Genomic DNA, 24065 nt, shown 5'->3' with positions numbered 1-24065 from the left:
AGGGGATTTCAGGTGGGGGGCTCCCACCTGGCGACACCCCCTGGCCCGGAGGGAGGCCTGTGCCTGGGGCGGCAGCAAGGGATTGGGATACCTGGGGGCAAAATCCCCCAGGGACAAATCCCGGCGCTGGTCCTGGCTATGCAGGAGTGTATCCGGCGGCTAGTCCAAGCAGGAATGGGCTGGCCAAGAGCTGAGTCATCCCTCCAGCATGGAGGAGATCCCCCAGGGCCCCTCAGTTGCTGTTAAAAGGCAGTAGCAAGAGCGAGAGGCTGCGAAATGGCTCCGCCGAGAGCTCGGCTTCTTAGGCGGCCTCGGCCTCCGAGGAAGCGGGGATGCTCGGCTTGGAGCACGAAATTCACAGACATCTGGAGCCTGTGGCTTGTTTCTCAACGGCTCCTTGGCTGTATTTCTTCTCCGTTTCAGAGATAAAGGCGGCGAGGGCGACCCCGTGGAGTGGGAGCCGCGGTGCTGGCCGCCCTCCAGCCAGCCCGGCCGGAGGAAACCGCGGCCCCGCTCTGTGCCGCCGCCAAAGCAAATAGAAATGGGGCGTTAAACAATGCCGGGCGCTAACCGGGGGAGATGTTGGCCGCTGGCGTTGCCACTGCGGATGGGCTCCTTGTCTCCAGGAGAGAGTTTCCACTGGCATCTCTGCCTCCTCTCCCCCGTGCCCAGCCAAAACCTTCCTGTCAGGCAGCCCAAAAGCTTCATCTGCCCTCCTCCTCCTCTCTGCGGGGAGGCAGGGCCATCCTGCGTGCCTTGGCAGTGCTGGGGCCAGGACAGGGACTTGCTGGATGCTGAGGGAGGCGGGAGGGATGAAGGGTGAGGAAGAGGAGATGCCCAGCTTGCAGCAGCCCTCCTGCTTCACCGTGGGCTTGCTGGAAGGATTTGGTTTAGTCATTTCATCCCTTCCCTCGCTGGTAGGCTGAGCCACTGCTGAAAATATCCTGGAAGGCTCCCAAGCGGCACAGAAGGCAAGAAAATGAGAAACACATGAAGGAAGGGAAGAAGGGAAGGGATGGGAAGGGAAGGGGAGCGGGTGCTGGCAGCGCCCAGGGAAGCAGGGCTCAGGGTAGGCGGCCTTGGCCACCCACCTCCCTGCTGGGGCTGGAGCAGGGACACCCCATCACAGCCATCCCGGCAGCGCCTTTGGGCGCCTTTGGGGAGGGGGCTGCACCCTTGTTGGGTGCTGGGGTGATGCTGATGCTCCGCACTGGTGTCTGTCCCCCAGCAGTGGCCTCCGTGGGGTTGAGGATGCTGCCCTTCCCACGGGCGCTTCAGGGCGAGCTTGTAGGAAATTGCTTACCCTGAGAAAATGCATTCCTGGCAGCTCCACATCCTTTTGGCCTTGGGGAAGGGCTGGTGCCCTGACCTTTTGGCCAGCACACGAGAAGCCCAGCGACACTCCGGCTGATGGCTGCGGGGCTTTCGCCCGCTTTTAGCACTTTGCTTTTAGCACTTGCGTAGGCTTCCGAGGCATGAGGTTGGTGCCTTGCTGAAGGCTGTGTCTGTGTCCAGCAGGTCAGGATCTGCACAGTTTCTGTCGGCTGCTGCCATCTCGTGTTGCTCCATAAATCAGTCCCCAGATGGGGCTGGCCACCGGCCTGGTCATGATGAGGTTGTGGCGGGCTGGCATTTCTCCGCTGTCGCTGGATTTGCTTTCCTGCCTGCTCAGGGCTGAGCATGCTGGGACTTGGGGTAAGGGGCTGGGGGACATGAGCTGGCCCCTTCTCTGCCTGCTGCCTCTTTGAGCCGGGGGCCAAAACCATGTGAGCTGCAACCCGAGACCTGCCGAAGCCCTTGGAGAAATTCCTTTCCCATACAGTCACCGCAGTGGACGCGCAGACCCCAGCCAAAATATGGGGCGGAACAGGAAAGGTACTGAATGCCCCTGGGTGTCCCCTGGGCTTTTCTGTCTGTCCCCCCAGCATGCGGAGCTGCAGCTCAGCATCTCGGCGGGGGCTGCACTGGGTCCCCATCACCCCTGGACTGTGAGATCTCCCCTGTGTACCCCAACCCCAGAGCATCTCTCCTGCCTTACCCCAGCTGCCAGGGAAGGGGTTGGGATGCTGGGGGATATCTGGAGGAAGGGCTGCAGTCCTAGGTGAGGAAGGCTGAGATCCCACACGCCTGCTGAGCCCCCCCTAACCCCCTCTCCCCTCTGCCCAGGTCTGTCCCGCAGCGCCAGCCTCTCTGAGAAGGAGCTGAAGGAGGCGAAGGCGCGGAGCCGGAGGATCGCGGCGCAGCTCACCACGGCACCCAGCCCCAGCTCCAAGGGTGTTCTGCTCTTCAACCGCCGCAAGCAGCGTGTCGATGGGCTCGCCGAGGCCGGGCATGGCGGGGGGCTGCCGCTGAGCCCTGTGCCCCAGCCTCGGCAAGCAGCCATGGAGGAAGGCAAGGTACAGGGGACAAAGCCGGCGCCTGACCAGCCCAGCACCCTGGGAGAGGGGCTGCAGGTGAACGCCTCCACGTGCCGGGAGGTGCCTGCCGAAGCCCAGCAGGTCCCACTTAGCGTCTACCTGAAGGAGAACATGAAATCGGCCACCACCAACGGTGTGCAGGAGCGGGCGGCCAGCGGGACGGAGAGCGGGGTGGGGGGGCTCAGGGATGCGGGAGCCCCTGCGGGGCTGAGCACGGTGGCTCTTGTCCTGCCACAGAGCCCCAAGGAGGGGAAGAACAGCGAGGTACCCAGCGAGGTGCCCAGCGCGCCAGCGGGGACGGCCACAGGGACAGCACCCCCAGCCAGCCAGCAGCAGAACGGGGCGCAGGGCCGGCAGTACTATGAGGTCCATCTCACCCTGGCCAAGCCCAAGCCTGTGAAGAACCGGACGGCTAGACCCTTCGGCACCCAGGCGTCCCCCACCAGCGGCCAGCCCATGGAGGGACCCCCTGCCACCGAGCTGCCCCCGCCACCCACCTACGCAGAGACCCTGAGCAGCCCACCACCGCTCACCCGCGTCCGCTCGCCCCCCGCCTATTCAGCCCTGTACCCCGCCCGGGAGCAGAAGATGCTGCCAGGTCCCCCCCTGAGCTGTGGGGTGAGCGGACCAAACCCCCTGCCCAAAACAGGGATCCTGGAGGAGTCAGCTGCCCGGAGAACCGGCAAAAAGTCCATGTTCACTTTCGTTGAGAAGCCAAAACTGGGCCCCAACCCTGATCTGCTGGACCTGGTCCAGAGCGTGGACAGCAGGAAGAAGCAGAAGGAGCAGGGGGAGCCCAGTGCTGAGGATGAGCCCTTCGCCCTCGGGGCTGAAGCCGCCAACTTTGTCCCCAACAGTGCACCCAGGGGTGGGCAGCACCTTCTGCCAGCCGACGATGCACCAGCGTGGTCCTCCTGCCTCAAGTCTCCCACCATCCAGCCCAAGCCGAAGCCACAGCCCAGCCACAACCTCAGTGAAGCGAGAGGGAAGGGGGCCGAGCTCTTTGCCCGCCGGCAGTCCAGGATGGAGAAGTTCATCATCGAGGCTCCCTCCCAGCCTGAGCTGCTGCGGTCCCCATCACCTACCATGTCCCTGCCTCCCTCCTGGAAGTACGATGCCAACATTTGCCTGTCACCCATGGTCTCCAGACACCCCTCCAAGAGTCCCTCCAGGCCCTCCAAAACCCCCCCAGCGTCTCTGTATGGCGGCAACCTGATGGAGAACGAGGTCTCCCAGAAGGAGCTGGAGATCTCCAAGCAGCAGCCCTACCAGCTCCAGTCTTCGCTCTTCATCCTCTCCCCATCCAAAGGGCCGGCGAGGTCCGTGCCCCAGGAGGTGCCTCCACCCAGACCCTCTCTCCCTGACGCCTACCCATATTCCCAGCAAACCTCCTGCCCGACCTCTCTGTTGCCTCCTTCCCCTGTTTGGCATCCCCCCACCGTGCCCAGCGCTGGCCAGACCACCTCCAGCCCCTTCCCCAGCACCACCGAGGATCTGCCCCTGACTCACGGCAGCCGTGCCGGTCCCGGAGCCCCGACTGAGGTGCTGCTGGCCTCCCCGTGCCGCCTGCTGCCGCCCCGAGCAAAGGGAGGCTTCCAGGCGCCCCGGCCCTCCTACTCCACCAGGAACGCCGGCATTGAGCCGCAGGTGTGGAAACCTTCTTTTTACTACAAGTAGCCGTGGCGGAGAGAAAAACATGGGGGTTTTAGGCTTCCCTCCGCTGGCCGAGTCCTCCCTATCTGCTCACGGGTGTGCCAAAAGCCAAACCAACCACGAAAAAGGGGGAAAAAAAGAAAAGGAAATAGAAAAAAGAAGTAGCTGGGAGGCTGCAGTGCTGGGACGGTGGGTGAGACAGGTGCTGCCGAGTCCCTGGTGTAACGGGAGCCGAGGGGTCCTGGGGAGGCAGCAGGAGTCGGGGTGTAGAGCCCACAGGATCACAAAGAGCCGTTGGGATCCTGCCCGTCCCACGGAGCCACCGGCGCTTTCTCTCTTCTCTCACCTGGAAGCTGTATGGAGCATCACATCTCTGGCTCTGTCCTTTCCTCGCCTCCTGCCTTTCCAGCTCTCACAGCCGGCGGCTGCCGGTTCTGCCCACACATCCACATCCCCTCTGTCCTGCCGGCTCCTATCTGCCTCCTACCAAAGCAAACCCAGAAGGGACACACGGCCTTCCCGCCTCACTGTGCCTGCTCCTCTCTCTTTTGCTGCTCCTTTGGGATCTGTCCTCATTTGCTTCCACGCTGCAGAGGAAGAGCCACATCCCTGGGGAACAGCAGGGCCTTGTGGTGCCAGGACTGGGGACACCGTGGGGTTCCTGTCCCTCCCCACGCTCGGTGCTGGAGCTGGGGACGGGCAGCGCAGCTTGACACGGCCAGGAGCAAGGGATGTGCTGGCCAGGGCTGCTGGGTGATGCTCAGCTCGTGGTCCAGCCGTGCCTCTGCCCATCCCTCGCTCCTGCCACTCTCCTCACAGTAACGAGTTGCCTTTTGACTGTGCTTTTATTTCTCCTGCGTTTTTCTTTTTTTTTTCCCCTCTTTCTGAATACACTCTCTGCGCTGTCAGACCTGGCTCTTCTCTTTCCTGCTGGCTGGGGAGCAGCTGCTGGGCGATGGACCCCTGGAGCGGTGCAGGGGGGAGTCTCCGTGCATCACCCAGAGGGAAGCTTTAGGAAGCTGCAGGTAGTGAGAAGTCCTGGGCCATATTTTGGGCAAGGATGATTAATTACAGGCTCAGCCTGCCCTGACCTCCTTGTCTGGTGGGGGGTGAAGAGGCAAATGCATTTTTGGGGAGCCCTTGCCGGAGGTGCAGCGCATGAAGATGCATCCCCAGTTCCCAGAGGGCTGAGCCAACACAATCTTGCCCCGGCACCAATCCTGCTCCTGTGCCTCTGCTCTGTCCCCTTCATCCCGCCGAGCGGTGCCGGCACTAACCCGCTCTCTGTCCCCCTCTAGGAAAGGCGGCCGTCCCTCCCCGCCTCGCCCACCTGGACACCCCGGTTGGCGCGGCGCCCCGGCAGCCTGGACGGCTGGGCCAGCCCGGCCTCGGTGCCTGAGCTGGACGAGGGACCCCCCATGTCCCCTCCATGGAGCGAGAGGTCCCTGTCCCCGCTGCGGCAGGACGCCGACCCCCGGGCCAGCCGGCAGATGCAAGCGCGGCTCGCCAGGAACATCATCAACGCTGCCCGGAGGAAGAGCTCTTCTCCCAAAGCCGTGGGGCCGGAGGGCTCCCGGCCCTTCACCCCCATCCCTGCTGGCCCCTCCAGTCTGCCCCAGTCCCCCCGGCCGGCACGGCCGGAAGGTTCCAGAGCCCCAGCACCGCAGGCTGCCAGCAGCGTGCTGGGGAGCCTGGGCAGCCCCTCGCCCACCCACAAAAGCCCCCTGCGATCGCCGCGGGCTGACGGCCCCCAGTTCTGTGCCTCCCCCGGGATGCCCCGAGCCGCCTGGGCAGAAGGTCGCCGGCTCCTGCTGCCACCCAGCATGTCCTCCTGCCCCGTCCCCGGGCTGTCGCCCAGCCCCAAGAGCCCCCTGCCATCCCCCGTGGTGGGCGGGCGGTCCCCGGCCAAGCGCTGCACCTCCCGGTCCCCGACGGACTCGGACGTCTCCCTTGACTCCGAAGATTCGGGGACCAAGAGCCCGGGCATCCACAGCTTCAACCTCTGCCCCCGGGGCTGGACCGGCAGCCTGCGGCTGAAGCCGGGGGGGCTGTCCTCGGGGGCTCCCTGCACCTCCTAGACGAGCCAGCCCCGACCAGGTCACCCTCTCCCCAGCCCTGCCAGCCCGGGTGATGCCACCCGCTGACCTCCACATCGGGAACACCCCAACCCTCGGGGCTGAGACCCCCCAAAAAACAGTGTCCCCGCTCCCCGAGGGAGCTACCACGGTCCCTTGGCATGCCAGCGGGGTCAGGTGCCTCCCGCCTGCCCGCCATTCCATGGCCCCACTCTATTTTTACCACCCTAACCTTTTGGGGCAGGACTGCGTGGTCAGCAGGCAGAGCAGGCAGAGCAGGCAGAAGGGGGGAGCCAGCCCCCAGCACCCCCCCACTTCCCTCTGCAGCCCCTGCCCGCCAGTCAGCCCCATGCCACATAGCCAGGATGGGGATGGGCTCGGTGGTCCCCTGCGAGCCCCCTGTCCCCAGCACCAAGGTGTCACCCCGGGATGTCACCGTAGCTCTGCTTTCCTGGGGGTGGCACAGCCAGTGCTGCTGCCCATGGGGTCACGGTCAGGGGTGGGCAGCACCGAGCGGGTGCCACGGCTGGGGACCCTCTCCCAGCCTCCAGATCTGGCTGGTTTCAGTTGAAACCAGATTTTGGGGAGGAAAAGTTAATTTTTTTATTCCAGCCCCACAGTTCCTCATTACTGTTTTTTTTTTTTACTTTTGCCCGCTTCTTAAAGAAATTCCCCACAAATCCTTCCCTGGTGACCAAAAAGAGAGCCAAAGTTATTTATTGCCATGTCAAGGGGAGTGTTTACAGGTGCCCTCCCGCCCTGCCCAGGCAAAGAGAAACAGCCCCATCCTGTACCCTGTCACTGTCCCCATCCTCAGGCTCACCCCATCCCTGTCCCCACCCCTGAGGGATGGAGGGACACACAGGGACCGGCGGGTGCTGTGGCAGCCAGGGAGGGTGGGGGGCTGTGTTGGGGGAGGTGAAGGAAGTGATGCAGGTTGCAGAGGGTTTGAAGGAGGTGTCAGTGCAGGAAGTGATGCTGAGAGTGTCTTGGGGACAAGCTGGTGTCCCCATGGGGAGCCCCACAAGGGACTGGAGGGGCAGGCAGAGGCCCCCCAAGGGCAGCAGTGTCAGAGGGAGGTGGAGGTGGGGTAATGGGGGGAGGAGGGCATCAGGGTGGACACAGTTATGTTGCAGAGCCTGGGGAGAGCAGTGGGTGCCCAGGAGGGCAATGGGTCCCCAAAGCACTTGTCCCCACCCAGGGGTGAGCAGGAGCCTGTTGGGGTGCCAGGAGGTGCTACAGCAGTGACTGCAGCCACCCCCCCTGAGGACACAGCCTTGGTGCTGGTAGGACCAGCACCGAGAAAGGAGGATGCGTTTGGGCTGCCAGGGCTCTGGCACGTTCCCTGTTCAGGGAGCCCCTGTCACCCCTTCTCTTTCCTTGGGACACGCTGTCGGAGCCAGCCCACCCCTGTTCCCGGGGTCCCCCACCCTGCAGCTTGCCCTTCCCAGGACACAGCGCCCCCCCCCCCCCCCCCCCCTCCACCAGCCACCACAACCTGCCTTTACCACACAGTTGTAACTCAGAAATAAACTGCCGTTATCCCACCCGGCCTGGCCTGCCTGGCTCCAATCCGTCCCTGAGGTGGCCTGGGCACATGTGCCACATGGCTACCTCCTGCTGCTGCTGCATGGCCACCATCCTGGTCCCTAAGTGTCAGCCCCGCTCCATGCTGGGGTGGTGGCATCCCGGTCCCCAAGTGTCAGCCCCACTCCGTGCTGGGGTGGTGGCATCCCGGTCCCCAAGTGTCAGCCCTGCTCTGTGCCGGGGTGGTGGCATCCCGGTCCCCAAGGGTCAGCCCTGCTCCGTGCCGGGGTGGTGGCATCCCGGTCCCCAAGGGTCAGCCCTGCTCCGTGACAGGATGACAGCTTACCGGTCCCCAAGGGTCAGCCCCGCTCCGCCCCCTTTCTCAGCCAGAAATAACTGCTGTCCCGTGGCCGGACCTTGGCATCTGGGCTGGAGACCAGCACGGGTCGGGGCGAACAGCAGGGAGCCTGGGGGTGCCACGGAGGGCCAGCTAGAGCCACCGAGCGCTGGTGGCTGCAGCTTGGCGTTGGCCTCATCCCCAGCACAGCAGGAGAGCATCTTCGGTCCCTGTCGCCGGGGCCATCCCCTGGCCAGGTAGGGGAGGTGAGGTCCCACACTGGGGTCAGCAAGTGAGTGGTGCATGGGGCTTGGGGACATCCCAGCCTTGGCGGTGGGGACACTGCCACCGTGGGGGTCAGGGTATGGTCTCCCCAGAGCAGGGGGTCCAGGAAAGGATGGGGTGCAGGTCCCAGGCTCGCCGTGCGGAAGGTTAATGTTGAATTCAGCTGGCAGGGAGCTGCATGCCGGGGACCTGTGGGGACCCCCTGCTCTCCAGGGCTCTTCGGGGAAGGTGCACAGCCTCAGCCTGAGCAGAGGGACATGAGATGCGTCGAACAGGGCTGAGCCTAATGCCGCAGATGTGCAGGAGGGTGCTGCTGTGGGTGGGCAGCCCAGGGGGCTCAGGCCAGGGCTGGGCTCCAGCCGCCTCCCCCCCATAAAGCTGGAAGCTAAGGAGCAGCCCAGCCCTGTAAGGGGGGACAGTGACCCCGCGCCCTGTCTCGCTGCTGCCTGGGCTCACCAGCTCTCCCCGGCAGGGTCAGGGTTGCAGCCCCCGCACTCAGGGCCAGCGGCTGAAAATAGCTCTGCTGGGGCGGAGGTGCTGGGGGGGGCAGCCAGGGCCTCTGCTCGCCCAGCAGGCTGCAGGCAGTGGGTGCTGCTCCGAGGGGGCTCAGGATGTGAGGACACCGGCTTGCTGTGGGCAAAGACAGAACTGGGGATGTTTTCTGCCCTAAAGAAAGGCAAAGAGGAAAGATGATAAGCAGGGGCTGACGGGTGGCATGCTTTGGATATTTCCCTACATCTACTGAAGGGAATGGAGAGTAGCGTAGGGATGATGCTGGGCGGGGGGGTGTGTTCAGGGATGATGCTGGCCAGGGGAGGTGTTCAGGGATGAGGCTCTCTGGGGGAGATGCTCAGCCAAAGCCCGGTCTCTCCCTGTGGCACACCTGGGGCTGATGCATCCCCATGCTTGGTGTCACTTCGGGGCTGCCTCTCTCTTCCAGCCAGGAACGATCCATCCCCCTCCCACAGAGCTGCCCCAGGAGCGTGGCAGCAAGTGATGACCATCATGAGACCGGGCCCTGAAGACGGTAAGGGGGGCTGGGGGTGCTGCCGGTCCCAGGGCAGTGCTGCCCCTGTCTAGGGGCCAAACCCAGCTCTGGTTGAAGCCACTGGTCCCACTCCCCAGGGCCACTGTGCCTGCTTTCTTGATTCTCTCTCGCACTACAGCCCCAAGGGGCAGCAATTGCACGTCAAAGGCTGGAGGGGTCTGTGCACAGGGGCAGGAGAGGCTGTTTGAGCCTCTGGAGCTGAGAAACTCCCTGACAATTCCCCACACGGAGGAAACACCAGTCCCTGGTGCAGCTCTTGGCATGGGCACATGGCCAAGCCATGCGACAGGGACCCCGGCAAGGGGACACGCTGTCCTTGCGCTGGGCACGGGGGTCCCCAGCACTGCAGCAGCCTCAGCTGTGGCTGTGCTCTCCCCCGGCCTCCCCAGTGCCCCAGCTGGACCTGGGCAAGAAGATGAGCACGCCGCAGGACCTGATGATCGAGGAACTCTCCCTGCGGAACAACCGCGGCTCCCAGCTCTTCCAGCAGCGCCAGAGGCGGATGCAGCGCTTCGTCTTTGAGCATCCCAGCGGATACAAGGAGGTGGGTCTGTGGCTCATCCCCTGGCTCCGAGCAGGACAGCCCTTCCCAGCTCTCGCAGCCTTTGCAGGGAAGCGATTCCCAGCAGGGCTGGGGGTCTCTCAGCAGGGCAGCCATGCTCAGCTGCCTGCTATGCTGAGATGAAGGGAGAGGAGAGATGGCTTGGTGGGCTGGGCATGGAGATGGGCAAGCGTCAGGTTCAGCATCCACTGAAGAGCAAGGGGATGGCACTGGTTCCCCTCTGCACCCACCAACCCCTCTCCTTGCCTCCTGCAGTTCCCAGAGCCAGGGGCGGGTGGCTCACACCGCACAGAGAAAGGTGACCCAGAGGGAACAGCAAATGAGTGGACGGTGAGTAGGTGGAGGAAGCTCCGAGGTGCTTTCGGCAACCCCCCAAGTCCTGACCAGGGCAGGGGGAGCTCCCCGTGCTCGCTGACTCTCCCCCCCACAGGCAGGGGAGGATGCTGACGGCCAGCAGAGTTATCACTCCGAGCTCCACGTGGCAGCATCGCCCCAGGGCGGCCCCCCTGCAGTGCCCAAGAAGACAGAGAAAGTCTTGCAGATGAGCAAAATCCTCAACCCTGATGCTCTGGCCCCGGGTAAATGCCACTTACACCCCAAAGCCAACGCCGTTGTAACCTCAGTAATGTGAGGCTGGAGGCAACGAGCTGCTGCCTGCCGAAGGGTCCTCTCCAAAACCCTCCCACAGAGTTTTTATATATATAAATATATATATTTATGTTATATATATGTAACCCTGACCCCAGCAGCATGTCCTTCATGTGTTCCCAGCCCCCTCTCCCCTCCTCAACACATTGCCCCAGCCCAGTTGCAGCCGCAGCAGCCCACACTGTCTCTCCCCCCGTGCAGGATACTCAGGCCCCCTCAAAGAAGTTCCCCCAGAGAAGTTCAACATCACTGCCATCCCTAAGGGCTACCGATCCCCATGGCAAGATCTCCTCAGTGACAAGGACAATGCTGTGCATGGTGAGAACCAGCTCCTCCTGAGACCCTCTCCATGGGACTTCAGGAGCTTCAACAGGTAACAGTGGCTGAGAGCAGGCACCGCCAGCCTGTCCAGCCCCTGGCCAAGCCCTTCAGCCTCAAGAAGCACCAACCATCCTGGCAGGGAAACGCGATGGTCCATGCCCGCTTTATACAGCACAGGGGAGAGCAAGGGCTAAGGTTGCTCTTTTCCTGCTCAGGAGCTCCTCCGTGGCTCCTCTGCAAAGGTCCCTGCCTCCAGCAGCTCCCCAGATCTCTTCTCAGCTCCATCACTGGGCCTGCAGAGCCCTAAGCATCTCGATCTCACTGGGTAGCCTCAGGGATGAAATTTGGGAGGACTAATTCTCATGCACATGGTCCTGGAGAAGGAATGGCTGCTGTTTGCAGCCGGGCGCAGCTCTGAGCCGAGGGGAGGAATGGCACAGACACTGCCAAGTCTCTCTCCTCTCTCCTAATTTCCTTAAGGTATCCAAGCAGCTGCTGGAAGCAGTGGGGGTATAAGGTTAATCTTCCCACAAGGTGCTAAGAGGTCACCAGATTCCTTCCAAACACCTGCTTGAGATTGAAGTCTCCAGGCCAGGGAGTTTCTGGTGGCTCAGCCTGGCAAGCTCCATGCCCTGCAACACCTCCAAATTACACTGGGGTCAAGGTTGGGACCCTGGCATGGAGACTGCCAAGGAAAATCTCCTTTCCAGGAGATGGAGATCTGGTGGTAGCAAAGCACCAGCAGCCCAAAGTAGAATAATGAGAGCTGAACGTTTAAGCTGAACATCATCCCAGGGAATCTGCAAACTGAGGTTCTGGCTCTCCTCACTGAAAGCCTCTTTCATGAGGATGAAAGTACATTAGCCTCGGTGGCCTGGCCAAAGTCACCTTCCCCTAGGCAAGCTCCCACTGGAGCTCCTTAGTGGGACACAGCACCGCTCCCCATCAGACCATCTGCCGCTGCACCTCTGCAGACAGCAGCTTTCCTGAGCCCCCGTTGGGGTGAGATTTGAGTCGTGAGGGTCAGGACTTCTGCGCTTGGAACACTTGGAGGAAGGGGGACCCCAACTCCTCCGCCTGAGAACGGCATCCCGAAGGGCAGAGACCAGCCCGACCGCCGGCGGAGCAGAGATGCTGCTGCCACCGTCCCTTCGCTGCTCTCCTCTCCCTCGGCCCGGGGGCTTTGCTGGGTGAGAGGCACAGCACAAGGCTGCTGTACACTCAGCCCCACTGTGTTTCCCCTGCCGCACCAGTGAAAGCATGATAGCACACTGGTCCTCACTGGAGTGGGGCTGAGGCAGAGAGGGAGGAGGTGGCGGGGTTAACAGAAAGGACAAGAACCCACAGGCAAGCATGGGGAAGCAAAGGGGCTGCGTTAGCTCTTCCCTCGGGGTCTCCTTCCCAGCTACTCAGCCATCTTGAGCTTTCCTGGAGCAGTCACATCCGAGGAGGTGCCGTAGGAGGAGAACAACGAGCTGCTGCAGACACTTGGCTCTTTTCTTCCAACATTTAGCCATGTTCCTGCCTCAGTATTTATTTATGGACAGGGACTGAAGCAAGGGCATGTTTCTGAATAATGCTTTACCCCGTACCATTTCTCCCCTCTCACAGGCTGCCTTTCTATTTAAAGTCTTGAACTGTTATTTAATACAGATGGATGCTAATTTAACACCAAGCCTCTTGCCACCTCCTCTAATTCTTCACTGAGGCATGAAGATTCAGAGAGCCAATCTGCTTTTAACTGGGCTTTTCATGATCTTCCAAGCTGCTGGCTTTTAAATCACTTTGCAGTTCATCAAATACCAAACTGCAGAAAAACAAGCTTTTTGGAACAAATGGGCTAGCGAAAAGCCAGCAGTCTTGCCTAAAGCTAGGTGAATCCCCACACAGCTCACATGGGTCACAGGGCAAGGGCGAGTTCACCATCTCAACAGCCACTGCATTAAGGCAGACTGATTTATTCCCAACTTTAAACGTTCAGGCTGTGATGCAAAGACCTTCAGCTACCTTGCTACAGTGTGCTGTCTTATGAGAGAGTGAAAGCCACGCTTTGGAAAGGACTGTCTTTTTCCAGAAGGGAGAAAGTTTCTGGAACAAGCCTCTCTCATTTACCTTTCCCCTCTTATTTCTCCTCTGTTGCAAAACAGTGCCACGTTACTCATGTTCGAGCAGTGCTTCCCAAAGCAAACATTCCCAGCTCTGCCTTGTTGATAGCTCAGTCTCCATGTGCTGCTCCAAAACCAACATTCTTGGCTTTTTGGGGGCTGGCACTCTCTTCCCCAGTCCCTTTCCACATTTCTCCAGAAAGGGATGGCAGTTCTTGCTCCCACACTGCTCCTTCTGTTAGTCACAGTTCAAGAGAAGCTGTCCCAAAAGGCAGCCTGGAGCCAGGGCCAAGAGAAAGACATTTGCCTGCACATGTGCTAGAGCGATCAGGAGGCAGCACCATCAGCCTCGGCCCTCTGCAGAGCACATTAATTGCAGACAACTCACTTTCTAAAGACCAGGGGGTTGTCACCATCACCTGCTCTCATAATCTAACCCCCTTCACGTGCAGCACATCGCTACTGCTGTCAGCAGAGCCCACCAAAAGGCGACAGTAAAGGTAACAACAGGCTCCCTCCCTCCCCGGCACAGCCCCTGATGTGCAGGCACCAAGCCCCAGCCCTGCCAAAGCTTGAGCTGCGGTTGGCTCTGCACAGGAGAAACACCTCCATGGGCTAGCAGAGGCTCTCACAGCATCCTGGGGAGGAAGAGGAGGGTTGGCACTGGCTGCAGGCATTGCTAAGTTGCTGCTAGGCTCGGTTAGTAAATCCAGACTTGTTTTTTCTATCACTTTTACGAGACGCACAACTTCTCCTCGTGACGTGGTTTCTGCTTCTTCCCGTGCCGCAGGACTCCCACCCCGTTTGACAAAGCGCTGCTCAGCGACCCGTTCTCGGTGCCCGCCATGGAGCTGGATAACCTGAGTGTCCTGGAGGTGATCGCCCACAGGCCCAACTTCAACAGGGTGCCACAAGGCTGGGTGCGGGTTCTACCGGAGAGCGACGAGCTGTAGCACACACACGCTCCCTTCGCGATCGCCACGGATGCTTTTCTCGCTAGATTCCAACATACTTCGCAGGGTAGGGGAGAGGGGAGGGAGTATTCTTCCTGAAAACTAGTGGTCTCGGGTTGTCTTCCTCAGCAGGATTCGAACCAGCTCAAGTCTGGGACCATTTTGAATTCCCCTCATCCCAGCCATCATCACAAGGGCATTTAGTGCTAAGCTAACCAGCCAAGTTCTCATCATTAATGCAAGCAGATCCCCGTAAGCTCCCCTACAAAACATCCCGTACAGCCTGTCCTCTGCCCTGCCTCGTGGAAAACGGCAGGACCACCAGCTGCCACACACCAAGCTGTCTCCCTGCTTCTTCACACATGACCTGCTCTGACAGCTGGTGCCTTTGCAGAGAAATTCCATCTTCAGGCTAACTCTACATCTGTCATTTCAGTCGGGATGGCGAGAGGAGGCGATAATTGAAGAGCAGCAGCAAAACAAGTTACCAGAGGCATTGGCACGTTAAAAGCACTTACCCTGGGCTTGGCTGGACAACAAAAATGAGTGAGGAACGGGGAATCTGCCTGTTTACCAACACAGCGCAACCAGGATTTATGGGAGAGGAATGTTGGGAGTTGGAAGCTTGTGCCCTGTTTCCACAAGCTACTGGCTAGCCCTTGGCAGCTGTATTTTCCCCTTCCTACTGCTATTTGCATGCCTCGCTTAAACATCTAAGCCCTCAGATTGACTTACGCCAGATTTGCTTCATAGAACTGGTCACTAAGGATCAGGCCCTGCCTGGACTCACTGCAGAAGGGCACCAGTCTGAAGATCCTGCCAGCATATTCTGACAACGTCAGCAGCAGCGGGAAGGAAAAGCAGCGCAGCCGGGAGTCCAGAGCAAGGGCAGGCTTCCCCGGGAACACAAAAATCAGCAGTGAGGATTCAACTACACAAAGGTTTTCAGCAGTGACACACAGTGGGACATGCCACTAACACCAGTCTACAGGACAGTCACCAGAACATCTGGAAAACCCTGCTGACAAAAATCTTTAGTTTAATACAGCCTTTCTAGAATTGCTTCTGTCAGGTTCTTAATGTCACCTTTATTTAATCTTGCGAAAGCAGGAGCATCAGGATAAAAGTTTATTTTTCTACCACTGTGGTTAAACTGGGCAAGTAAATTTGGTGGTAAAAATGCAGTTAAACAGCTGCTTCCCTTGGGAAGTGTATTTGCCATGCCGTGCAGACAGATGTGCAGAGCAAATCCCACACAGGGATTCTGCTGCCACAACACACCATTCAGGCAGGAAACTTTCACTGCTGTGTTCTTCCCCCAGAAGCAGGAGGGGACAAGCAAACGGAACGAAAAACGATCCGTTCCTTAAACATTAAGAATTGCTGATGCTCAGCTGCTGTCCTGTTCCAAACCCATCTCTCTCCTCTTTGTCCATCAGCTGAAGAACCCGTGTACCCCTGGGGACCTGGCTCAAAATAATAAATAAATTGTGGTAACGTAAAGGCTGCTTGCATTTGAGATCGGTCTGCACGGTGCTCACGGGCCCCAGCGGCAGAGACTCGGGGCCAGAGCTGCGGCAAACGCTGCAGCACTCCCCCATCCACCAGCAGGCCCTTGCCTGTCCTCCAACACTGCCCGGGGACGGCTCTTACCCGACAAAAGCTAAACTGATCCCCTCTGCCCCCAGCCCAGCTCTCTCTGCAGAGAAAGCCAGCCTGCCTGCCTGCCAGCCATGGCCCCGCCGTGCCACGCCACCTCCAGCAGCACGGCACAGCCCAGCTGCATCGCACATAGAACTAAAAGTGGACCTGCTGGCATTGCCTGCTCTGCATCTCGGCTTTGGCAGCAGCCAAATAAAAATCAAAATCCTCAGACGCTGGGCTCCAGGAAGCAGGGTCTAAGCAAAGTGTTGAAAAATTCAAATATTTTAATGTTCGGGGTTTTTTTTAAAACAAGCAAATGAAGCTTCAGAACAGGTCCCATCATGTTTTGCTTTACAGAAAGATGTCCACAGATCCATTGCATGAAAGCAGCTGACATACAGATAAATTAAAATCCTCCAGACACGCGTACATACATCTTACTCAACGGCAGGCTCCATGCAGGACACGGCTGCTCCTGGGCAAACGCTATAGTTGGAGCACAGAAAGAAAAGTTTCATGTCTTATCGAAACAGTTTACAGTTTGAGACTGTATCCACAGGCCTTGAAAGCCCCAGTCATGCTCCAAACATACCCCGGACAAGCTTGCAGCTGCACCGTGTCCTCCCCCCACAGCCCTCGCCAAGCAAAAAAAGGCAACTGCTAACTGCCACTGCACTTCAGCCTGTGCTACCCAGGGGCTGCTTGTGTGACCTAACACTTATCTTGCTCAGGATGTGCAGGATTAGAAGTGAAGCGTCAAAAAAGGTTGGTTGTTTTTTCTTTAAGCAAGAAGTCAGGCAAAAGGAGGGAGGAAAATTCTGTGGCAATAGTAAGGCAAAGCCATGGGTTTGGCACATCTGATAAGCTTGTTTTTCAACTCTTATTCAGTCCTGGTTTAATACCCCATTAGAATAATAAGTCATTAGTTACCTGACGGAGTCTCTGGTTACATTTAAATAGTCCACAGTGTTCAGACTGAGGATATCAAAGGGGCTTGAAAAAGGTTTGGTTTTGTTTTTCCAGACGTTTATTTCAAAAGTGTGCCAACGGGATACACAGATAGCACTGCGACTCTGGTATACCTGATCCACCGACCCCCGACAGCCCTCCTGTCTGTGCCCCGCCCCCCCACCCCCCCCTACTAAATGAAAGACCTGGGATGTATCAACAATCCGATCAGCTAGTGGAGACACGGAGCTCAGCTTGCCCGGTGTCTGCAAGCAGGGAAATAAGGCTTCTCTAGCTCACCCACAGCTCAACATATGGTGCTACCATGGTAACTAGAAAATAACATTTACTTTAACGACGAGGGTGGCACGACGTGCTAGGGGCTGCTGTGCTTTCCCGCGTGGGCACCCATCCTCTGGGGATCTTGAGACGGGTAGTGAATGGGCCCCGGGGCTCTCATGAAGGGAGGCGGGGGCCCCATGGTGTGGAACATGTGTGGTCCAAAACCTGCAGAAACAAAGTTGGCAGCTTCAGACAAAGCAACAGAACAACCAGTGCGGATGTGCTACTGCTTGAAATTACTAGCAGAAAGCAGCTGGCTTACAGCTGTGCCTTTGAAAGGTGGACATCTCCCATGATTCTTCAAATCCCCAAACTCCTTCCCCTCTTCCCAGTACAACTGGGGGCAATCCTCACCCAACACACATCCTTACTCACAGATAAAAGCGGGTGGGGGGACTGGACAGGTGTCTGTAATGAAAATCTAAATGCTTTCTACTCAACCGTGAGCAAAGCAAATACATCCACAAGAGTCTGACATCCCATAAAAAAGGGTCTCTGGATAGATATACACACGCAGCCAAACATAGGCTGGCATTCAACCAGCTACAGAATTACCCTTTGAAGTTCAGGTTCATGTGGCATTTACACAGCCAGCAAAAGCACTGAGTAGGTCTCAGTACCAGTAACAGGGATCTCGGACATGCCTGAGAATTTGCAAGTGAATACATACCACAACAGGCAGCTCAGCGTAATTAAACTGTGCTGACAGCTCATTTTAGATCATCGGTTTACACTGTATGATCAGGGATGAGGAAAATCAACTCAGGGCACGCATCAGTGCTACAGCACAGCTGAGCAAGGAGGACTAGATCGTCTAACACCAAAGTCAGACACCCCCACTTGAAGGGGAAACACAAGTACCTGGAGGCGGTGGCGGAGCAATGCCAGGAGGAGGTGGCAAGGCAATGTTAACCACGGCTGGAGGGCCACTTGGAGGTAGGTTGAAGTAATTTGCAGAAGCCTCCTCTTCTGCAGCTGGAGGAGGGGGGAGAGCTGCACAAAAGGTACACAGTAGTTATGGAAAATCGGAGAGCAGGCACAATCAGTTCTTCTACAAGGGCAAACTGCTGCTACTCTCACACATATGAGCCAGAGCGAGAAGCAGGACCACACTGAAACTCTACAACAGTCACTGTTTCTCTTCACTCAAAACCAGTTTTGCTTTTTCCATCTTACAACGCTCAGTGGATTAGGAAAACATAAACCAAGCCTTGAAAAGTGTGGGTTGCCAGTATCTCAGACCTAAACTTTAATTCAGTTTTAACTTTTCACTCATCACATTAAAAAAAAAAAAATTAAAAAAAAAAAAAATTTCTTCACCATGAATTTGCTTCTCGACAAAGCTCACCCCCCATCCCAGCTGGATCTGCTGCAAACCTACTGTACGTAACTGCTCTGGGCTCACCAGTGCCTCTACTGTCCTGAGCTCTGCTACTGCTCTCAGAGGTTTAACACCAGCCTCTCTCAAGGAAGCAGGTCAGCATTAAGTGTTTCAGAGATGAAAACAACCCCTTTACCTCCAGGAAGTCCTGGAACTGGCTCCAGCTTTATCCCGGATTCTGTAGTACCTTCCTTGTCCTTCTCCTTTCCTCTTGCTGCCTGGGACCTAAATTTGAGAACAAGGATGAGAAAAGGCAGGATAAGCAGATATTCACACCACGATAATTTCACTTCATCTAATCCAGATTCATTGCTTCAGGTCAGAGATAAAAAATTCACAGGACATCAGACACAGCTGGTACAAAGCGTGCAAACAGCACCTACAGGAGATGGATTAGAAGCAAAACTACAGAAACTCATCCATAACCCTCAACCTGGAAATCCGTTACACAATTTGTGCAATCTCCAACCCAGATCCCACTGCAGAAAGAAAAACAAACTGTAAAAGGACCCCATTTACCAAGTCAGTAACTGGAGTTAACTCCAGCGTTAACACCCACTCCTGCTCATCCAGACTGCACCGAGCGGAGAACCTTGTGGCAGTACCCTCATGGCTTCCTTCCTCCCCCCACACTCACCTTCCCCATTTGACATTGAGCCTGCGACCGTTGACAATGAGTTTGTTGAAGGATTTCTCAGCTGCCACTTCCGCAGCTTGCCGGGTGGCAAACTGGATGAAAGCACACTGTTGCCTCTGTACTACAGTTATCGTCCGAATCTCCCCAAACTGGTAGAAGTGATTTCTGTGTGGGGGAAAAATATGGTTATGAAACCCCACTCCTCCTAACAGCAGGGAACATGGCAGAGTAGGGTCTCATCACATGCTGGAATAGATAAGTTCAGATCCTTTCTTTTCTCCATCATCAGTTCAGACTAATCATTAGGAATCAAAGTCTCTTGTCCTTCTGTGCAATTATGGAGCAATAAAAACTCTGCAGCAGCCTTCCTCAGCAGCTAGCTAGAGAAAGGCTGTGGGACTTTCTCATAAAAAGTGTAACACAGCATCCCCAACAGCTCAGAAGGATGATTCATCTTTAAAGAGAGAAATTTTAATCAAAGCTTTTGAAATATGCCTGTTTATCTGTTTCCCAACAAGCTGGCACTTCTCTGCACTTGCCCACCAACTAGTTCCCCACTAAGGAAAACAGAAAACCAGGTTTATTTTTTTTCCTTGCAAGGGAGATTTCCTCACTTGAGGATGAGCAGTAATCAAAGTGTGAAATAAAAAGGCAAGGGCAATACAAATTCACCAACACACCTGAGATCTGATTCAGTGATAGTATCTCCAAGCCCTCCAACATACAGTGTAGTAATAGTCTTGTCATCAGGGGGGTCTAGACGAGGCATGGTTGATGCTCGTTTCAGAAGTTTATCAGCCACAGGATCATTAATTCCATAGTAACGATCTTTGATGTTCTGATCAGCCAGAGGATCGTCTGGATCTGTCGGTTTCTCATGTCTAAGGTTCAGCAAACAAAGTGTTTCATAACACCAGTCACAGCTGCATCAGATTAACACAACCGCTACCTTCCCTTCTAAAGGCCTCTGGTCTTTACGCTTCACATAAACATACCAAAATGGAACAAAAAGCCCCAAGAACTTAAGTTGCAGCCAGGACTGCCTCACATTCTGAATGAATGGCACTTCTGACAGCTCAGCATTCAACACTACAAAATACAAGAGCTGGATTTCAAATGGCCTCTTGTTTAAACACAAAGATCTCTGATTGAGGGGACTGACGCCACGAAGGGGAAAAATGAACTACGCAGGAGAGGAGCTGCAGTCACTGCTGCGGCAGGCAAAACACTACAAGATCACACAGCTAATTCCTCACAAACGAACTCGCCACAACAAAGATTCATTCACTGGCGCTGCGTGCCAATGGAATGCAAGTTCCACACTGACCCCAGTCACAATGTTGTCTCCTGCCCACTGCAGCATTTCCTGTTCTTCGAACCCCAAGGGGAGCTGTATCTGACCACTGTGAACGGATTAACTGTTTAAGCTGTGTCTGTACCTGTAGGGACACTCCTCTCCTCTCTTGCATTCTCCTTTCACCCAGAAGGAACAGATGTGAGGGCGGTTACGTTTATAGTAAGGAGTGGTCCGAGCCAGCTTGAGCAGCATGTCGCTGGTAGAAGTAGCTTTTCCTAGCGCACCAACTGGTCTAGTGCCATCAGAATTGGATATCTGAATGGTAGTTAAATCACAAATATTTATGTATATATCATCTTTGAAAACTAATGCACAGAGTCAGAGCTAACAAATGATTTTACGACAAGCTAGGGCATTCCTCCCCTTGCCCATGATTATAACTACACTTTCTTACCTCTCGTTCCATGTTCTGGGTGTAGTACTCTTTATTGACGTCAGACTTAGGCATTTCATCCTTAAGGGAGAGTCCTGCATCCCGGACTTGGATAGGCAAACCTAGAATGAAACAAACAAAAAAACCCAACAAACTCATATGAAAGAGCAGAAATAGTTATTGCAACCTGCACTAGCCCGAGATAACAAATTTACTGCTCAGGTATACCACGCTGCCCCTGATCCTCAGAAGAGATGTGATCATCAAGACTTGTTCTTCTCAAAGACTGTCCAGAGACAACCGTGCCAATTACACGCACGCATTTAAAAACATTTCACCAACTTTCACTTCAGAGGTAAGCAGACCAGCTTCTTCTCTTAGTTTACATTTTTTGGTACACACCATATTCCAGGTCAAGCAGACAGGTTTGACAGACGTTCTTCAGCTTGCTGCATGTCTGGCATACTTCTGTTTTCTTGAAACGCATACGAACACCAGGGCACCAGCGGAATACTGTGAAAGGCCTGGCACAAATCTGAAAGACAAAGTCAACACTCGTATCGCTGTCACACAGCAATGAAGTTACCATTCTGGTTCTTGTGCGGAAACTTAAACTTCAAACACTTCTAGTCTCTTTAAACCTTAAACACAATTTCTTCATCTTAGGGCTCGGATTCAGACCTCAAGAAATATTTGTTTCTATTTAGTGCCTTACGTTGACAGGAGAAAGTTTTAGGAAGGTTTTTTCTTACTGTTTTTTTTTTTTTTAATTTATTACAATCACCTGAATGCTGAAAGCAGATCTACTCAAAGGAAAAAGAAATTCTCCTTCATTCCAGACGATGTCAGTAAAGAGCTATTAAAGACAAATGACCAATTATGTGTAAATCGGTCACCAGCACACCAACAAGCCCAGTGAGAGGGTATCAGACTTTTGGTCCAGGAGACAACTACTGCTCTCTATCTTATCTGGTGGAATGATGCATCTGCTTCTGCTGCACGTACAGTCTGCAGAAGGGAAGCATGATTTCAACACATACCTTCTCCCTACCTCAGATGACAATCGATAAAAGGGGCGAAACACTCCTTTAATTTCCCTCAGTCAAGACAACACTAAATATTTTGTGTGCTCTCAGAAACAAACACAGCTTATTTCTCAGACAGCTAACACAAATCACCACACAGCCATGAATAACATATTCATAATAAAACCTAAACTCCAGTTATTTATACACCACTAAGGAGTAAAAGCAAACTCACAAGAGAAAATAGGAGATCATTTAAAATGCTGAAATAGAGCACAATAATATTTTCAAAACCTAATTCTGATAAACATGAGCCAATCCTAAGTCTGTCTGAACAGTCTTGAATAATTTTACTATTTTAAGACCAACTGACTTTGTCTAACAAAGCACAGAGTAATTGACCTAAAAACTGATGTAGTTACATAAACATTTTAAGTTGTTAACCCAGATAAGCATTTTTCTGAAGCTGACAGGTTTTTTAACATTAAAATGTATTATTCCTAGATGTGCATCAATTTAGACTTTCTTTCTTCAAAAGACAACAAACATACCTTGCATTCTTTTCCATATTTTTCTTTGGTCTGAAATATAATTAAAAAAAAAATATCATTAATTCAACACAAACCATGAAACATATCACTGACATTATAGCACAGTGGGTTTTTTCCTAATTATGCTGCATTTAGACTCACCTACCCATGTGTTTTGGGCTTACGCCTTGGCAGGTCAACAAGACGAAAAAAAAAAAGTCTAAAAAACTCTCAATCCTTTTTTGTTTTAGAAACATTCATTAAAAACACAGTATTGTAAGTCCCACCTCATGTACTGATGAAAGGCAAGAATGAAATGGAATATTAATAGCTATTTTTAAACAAAGATGATGTTACATGAAATAAACCACGAAAATAAGCAGCTTTTGAAATATCACCTAGACTGGCAGTAGGGTTATGCTTCACAAAAATATCCTAATCTCTGTCAGCAAACTTGGTGTAATGGAAACGTGAAGAAAAGATAACATACACGTAGGTCATACACAACTAGACTGAGCACAGAGAAAAGCAACATAAAATGGACTGACAGAGGAAACCAAGGTAAACAAACAAGGATTTAAATTACAGTTGGGCAGCCTTCATAAGACAGTTTTAACTTATTTTTACAGGTGCATATTCTTCACATTTTAAAAACTGGGCTAAGCTATTTAGTATTTCAACAGCCCATTGTTCTCCATGTCGCTGATTTACCAATACCAAAGTTCTGTCTTCTAGTATTTCCTACGCTCTGGACATTGGACTATATCATCTTGCTCTCCTTTTTGACTGATTTATTCTTAAATCGCACACATAATGCCATATCATCACAGACCAAGAACGGCTGAAACTAAATTCTGTTGTGCAGAACCAACTAATTAGGAGTGCACGTCCACCTCAGCATCTCCTTCTGTAGCCAAGTTTATTTTAGTCCCAAAACCCAACAGTTCATGGCCAACGCAGAGGAAAGGACCGCACAGTCAAACAGGCACATACCATTCGAATATATGGGTTTTCTCCAAGACATGTCTGGCACAGAATAGGGAAGTCCTGAATTGAGCAAGAAAAAGGAAAATCAGGAATTTGCAACAAACTCTATCATCACAACAGCATTCAAATCATCCTCCAAACTAACACTACTGAGTTAAACTAATCAAAATGTTTGAAAGATGCAAAAAAACTCATTCAAAAAGAGTCCAAAGCCCGTATTATGGAAGAACCACAACCTGTTAGCTGTTCCGGTTTGAAGTAAAACTTGGAACAAACAAACAAAAAGCATGTTCTTGAGATCTTCGCTCTTCAGCGACCTGAGTGCAGCAGATGACACCCCCCCCCCCCCCCCCCCCCCCCCCAATATCCCTCAGCATCTATTGTTTGCACTGGGCCCACCCAGGAAAGGCCTCAGCTCTACGGGAGGCGGCCACGGGCACACGACGGGCCCAGCTCAGCCCTCCCAGCTGCCGGGAGCCTTCCCCAGCTGCTAGACACCCCAAATCCCGGCAGGGAGACGAGGCGGGGGCACCCCACGCTTTGACAGCCAGCGGTGCCCATAAGGAGGGCCCGGGTAATCGCGGCAGCCCCTGCCCGGGCGGAGGGACGGCAGGGACACAGCTCCCCGCGGCAGGTCCCCGCACTGCCCAGCCCCGCGGGCCGCCCCAGCGCGGCCCCCCGCCCTCCTCACGGCAGCGACGTGCCCCCACCGGCCGAGACCCGCCGCGCTCCTCCCCCGCGCTCACCGCGTCCTCCCAGTTCTGCCGGTTGTAGGTGTTGGAGCCCAGCGACGTCGACATGGCGGCGGGGCCCGCGCTCCGCTCCCCTCAGTCACCGGAAGCCGCCGCGCCGCTCCGCCACGATCCCGGCAGGCGGCGGGAGACGGAAATGACGCCACTTCCGCTAGCGA

At 55.2% G+C, this 24065-nt stretch overlaps 4 protein-coding genes across 6 annotated transcripts in view; 2 read left to right on the top strand and 2 right to left on the bottom strand.

The window, feature by feature from the left end:
• Window positions 1–6014, bottom strand: part of RPS14 (ribosomal protein S14) — a 65628-nt gene extending 59614 nt beyond the window's left edge. The window contains exon 1 of the mRNA XM_074883966.1: window positions 6008–6014. The gene's annotated coding sequence lies outside the window, so the exon portion shown is untranslated. The remainder of the gene's footprint in view (window positions 1–6007) is intronic.
• SYNPO (synaptopodin) lies at window positions 1809–7692 on the top strand. The gene is made up of 3 exons (XM_074883960.1): window positions 1809–1875; window positions 2167–4064; window positions 5369–7692. The coding sequence occupies exons 1-3, from the start codon at window positions 1857–1859 to the stop codon at window positions 6146–6148; spliced, it is 2697 nt and encodes an 898-aa protein (XP_074740061.1). The 5' UTR covers window positions 1809–1856; the 3' UTR covers window positions 6149–7692.
• On the top strand, window positions 7686–15434 carry MYOZ3 (myozenin 3). 2 transcript variants are annotated; one of them, XM_074883964.1, is made up of 7 exons: window positions 7686–8266; window positions 9235–9321; window positions 9732–9886; window positions 10160–10234; window positions 10335–10482; window positions 10754–10870; window positions 13769–15434. In XM_074883964.1, exons 2-7 carry the CDS (start codon window positions 9291–9293, stop codon window positions 13840–13842), a joined length of 600 nt encoding a protein of 199 aa, XP_074740065.1. In that variant the 5' UTR covers window positions 7686–8266; window positions 9235–9290; the 3' UTR covers window positions 13843–15434. The 2 variants fall into 2 exon arrangements, with proteins under 2 accessions (XP_074740065.1, XP_074740064.1); XM_074883963.1 differs by having other exon boundaries at window positions 10754–10925.
• A 405-nt stretch (window positions 15435–15839) lies between these two features.
• On the bottom strand, window positions 15840–24043 carry RBM22 (RNA binding motif protein 22). 2 transcript variants are annotated; one of them, XM_074883716.1, is made up of 12 exons: window positions 23902–24043; window positions 23162–23215; window positions 22190–22219; window positions 21016–21148; window positions 20635–20735; window positions 20323–20495; window positions 19564–19764; window positions 18884–19048; window positions 18383–18471; window positions 17727–17858; window positions 16874–17030; window positions 15840–16061 (listed from the first exon to the last, which is right to left on the bottom strand). In XM_074883716.1, exons 1-11 carry the CDS (start codon window positions 23953–23955, stop codon window positions 16900–16902), a joined length of 1263 nt encoding a protein of 420 aa, XP_074739817.1. In that variant the 5' UTR covers window positions 23956–24043; the 3' UTR covers window positions 15840–16061; window positions 16874–16899. The 2 variants fall into 2 exon arrangements, with proteins under 2 accessions (XP_074739817.1, XP_074739816.1); XM_074883715.1 differs by having other exon boundaries at window positions 15840–17030.
• Between the last annotated feature and the right edge of the window lie 22 nt (window positions 24044–24065).

The sequence above is a fragment of the Strix uralensis genome, chromosome 14 (assembly GCF_047716275.1).
Source record: "Strix uralensis isolate ZFMK-TIS-50842 chromosome 14, bStrUra1, whole genome shotgun sequence".
Lineage (NCBI taxonomy): Eukaryota > Metazoa > Chordata > Aves > Strigiformes > Strigidae > Strix > Strix uralensis.
The sequence above is the reverse complement of the archived record's forward strand: the minus strand, read 5'-3'. Positions and strand labels throughout refer to the sequence as shown.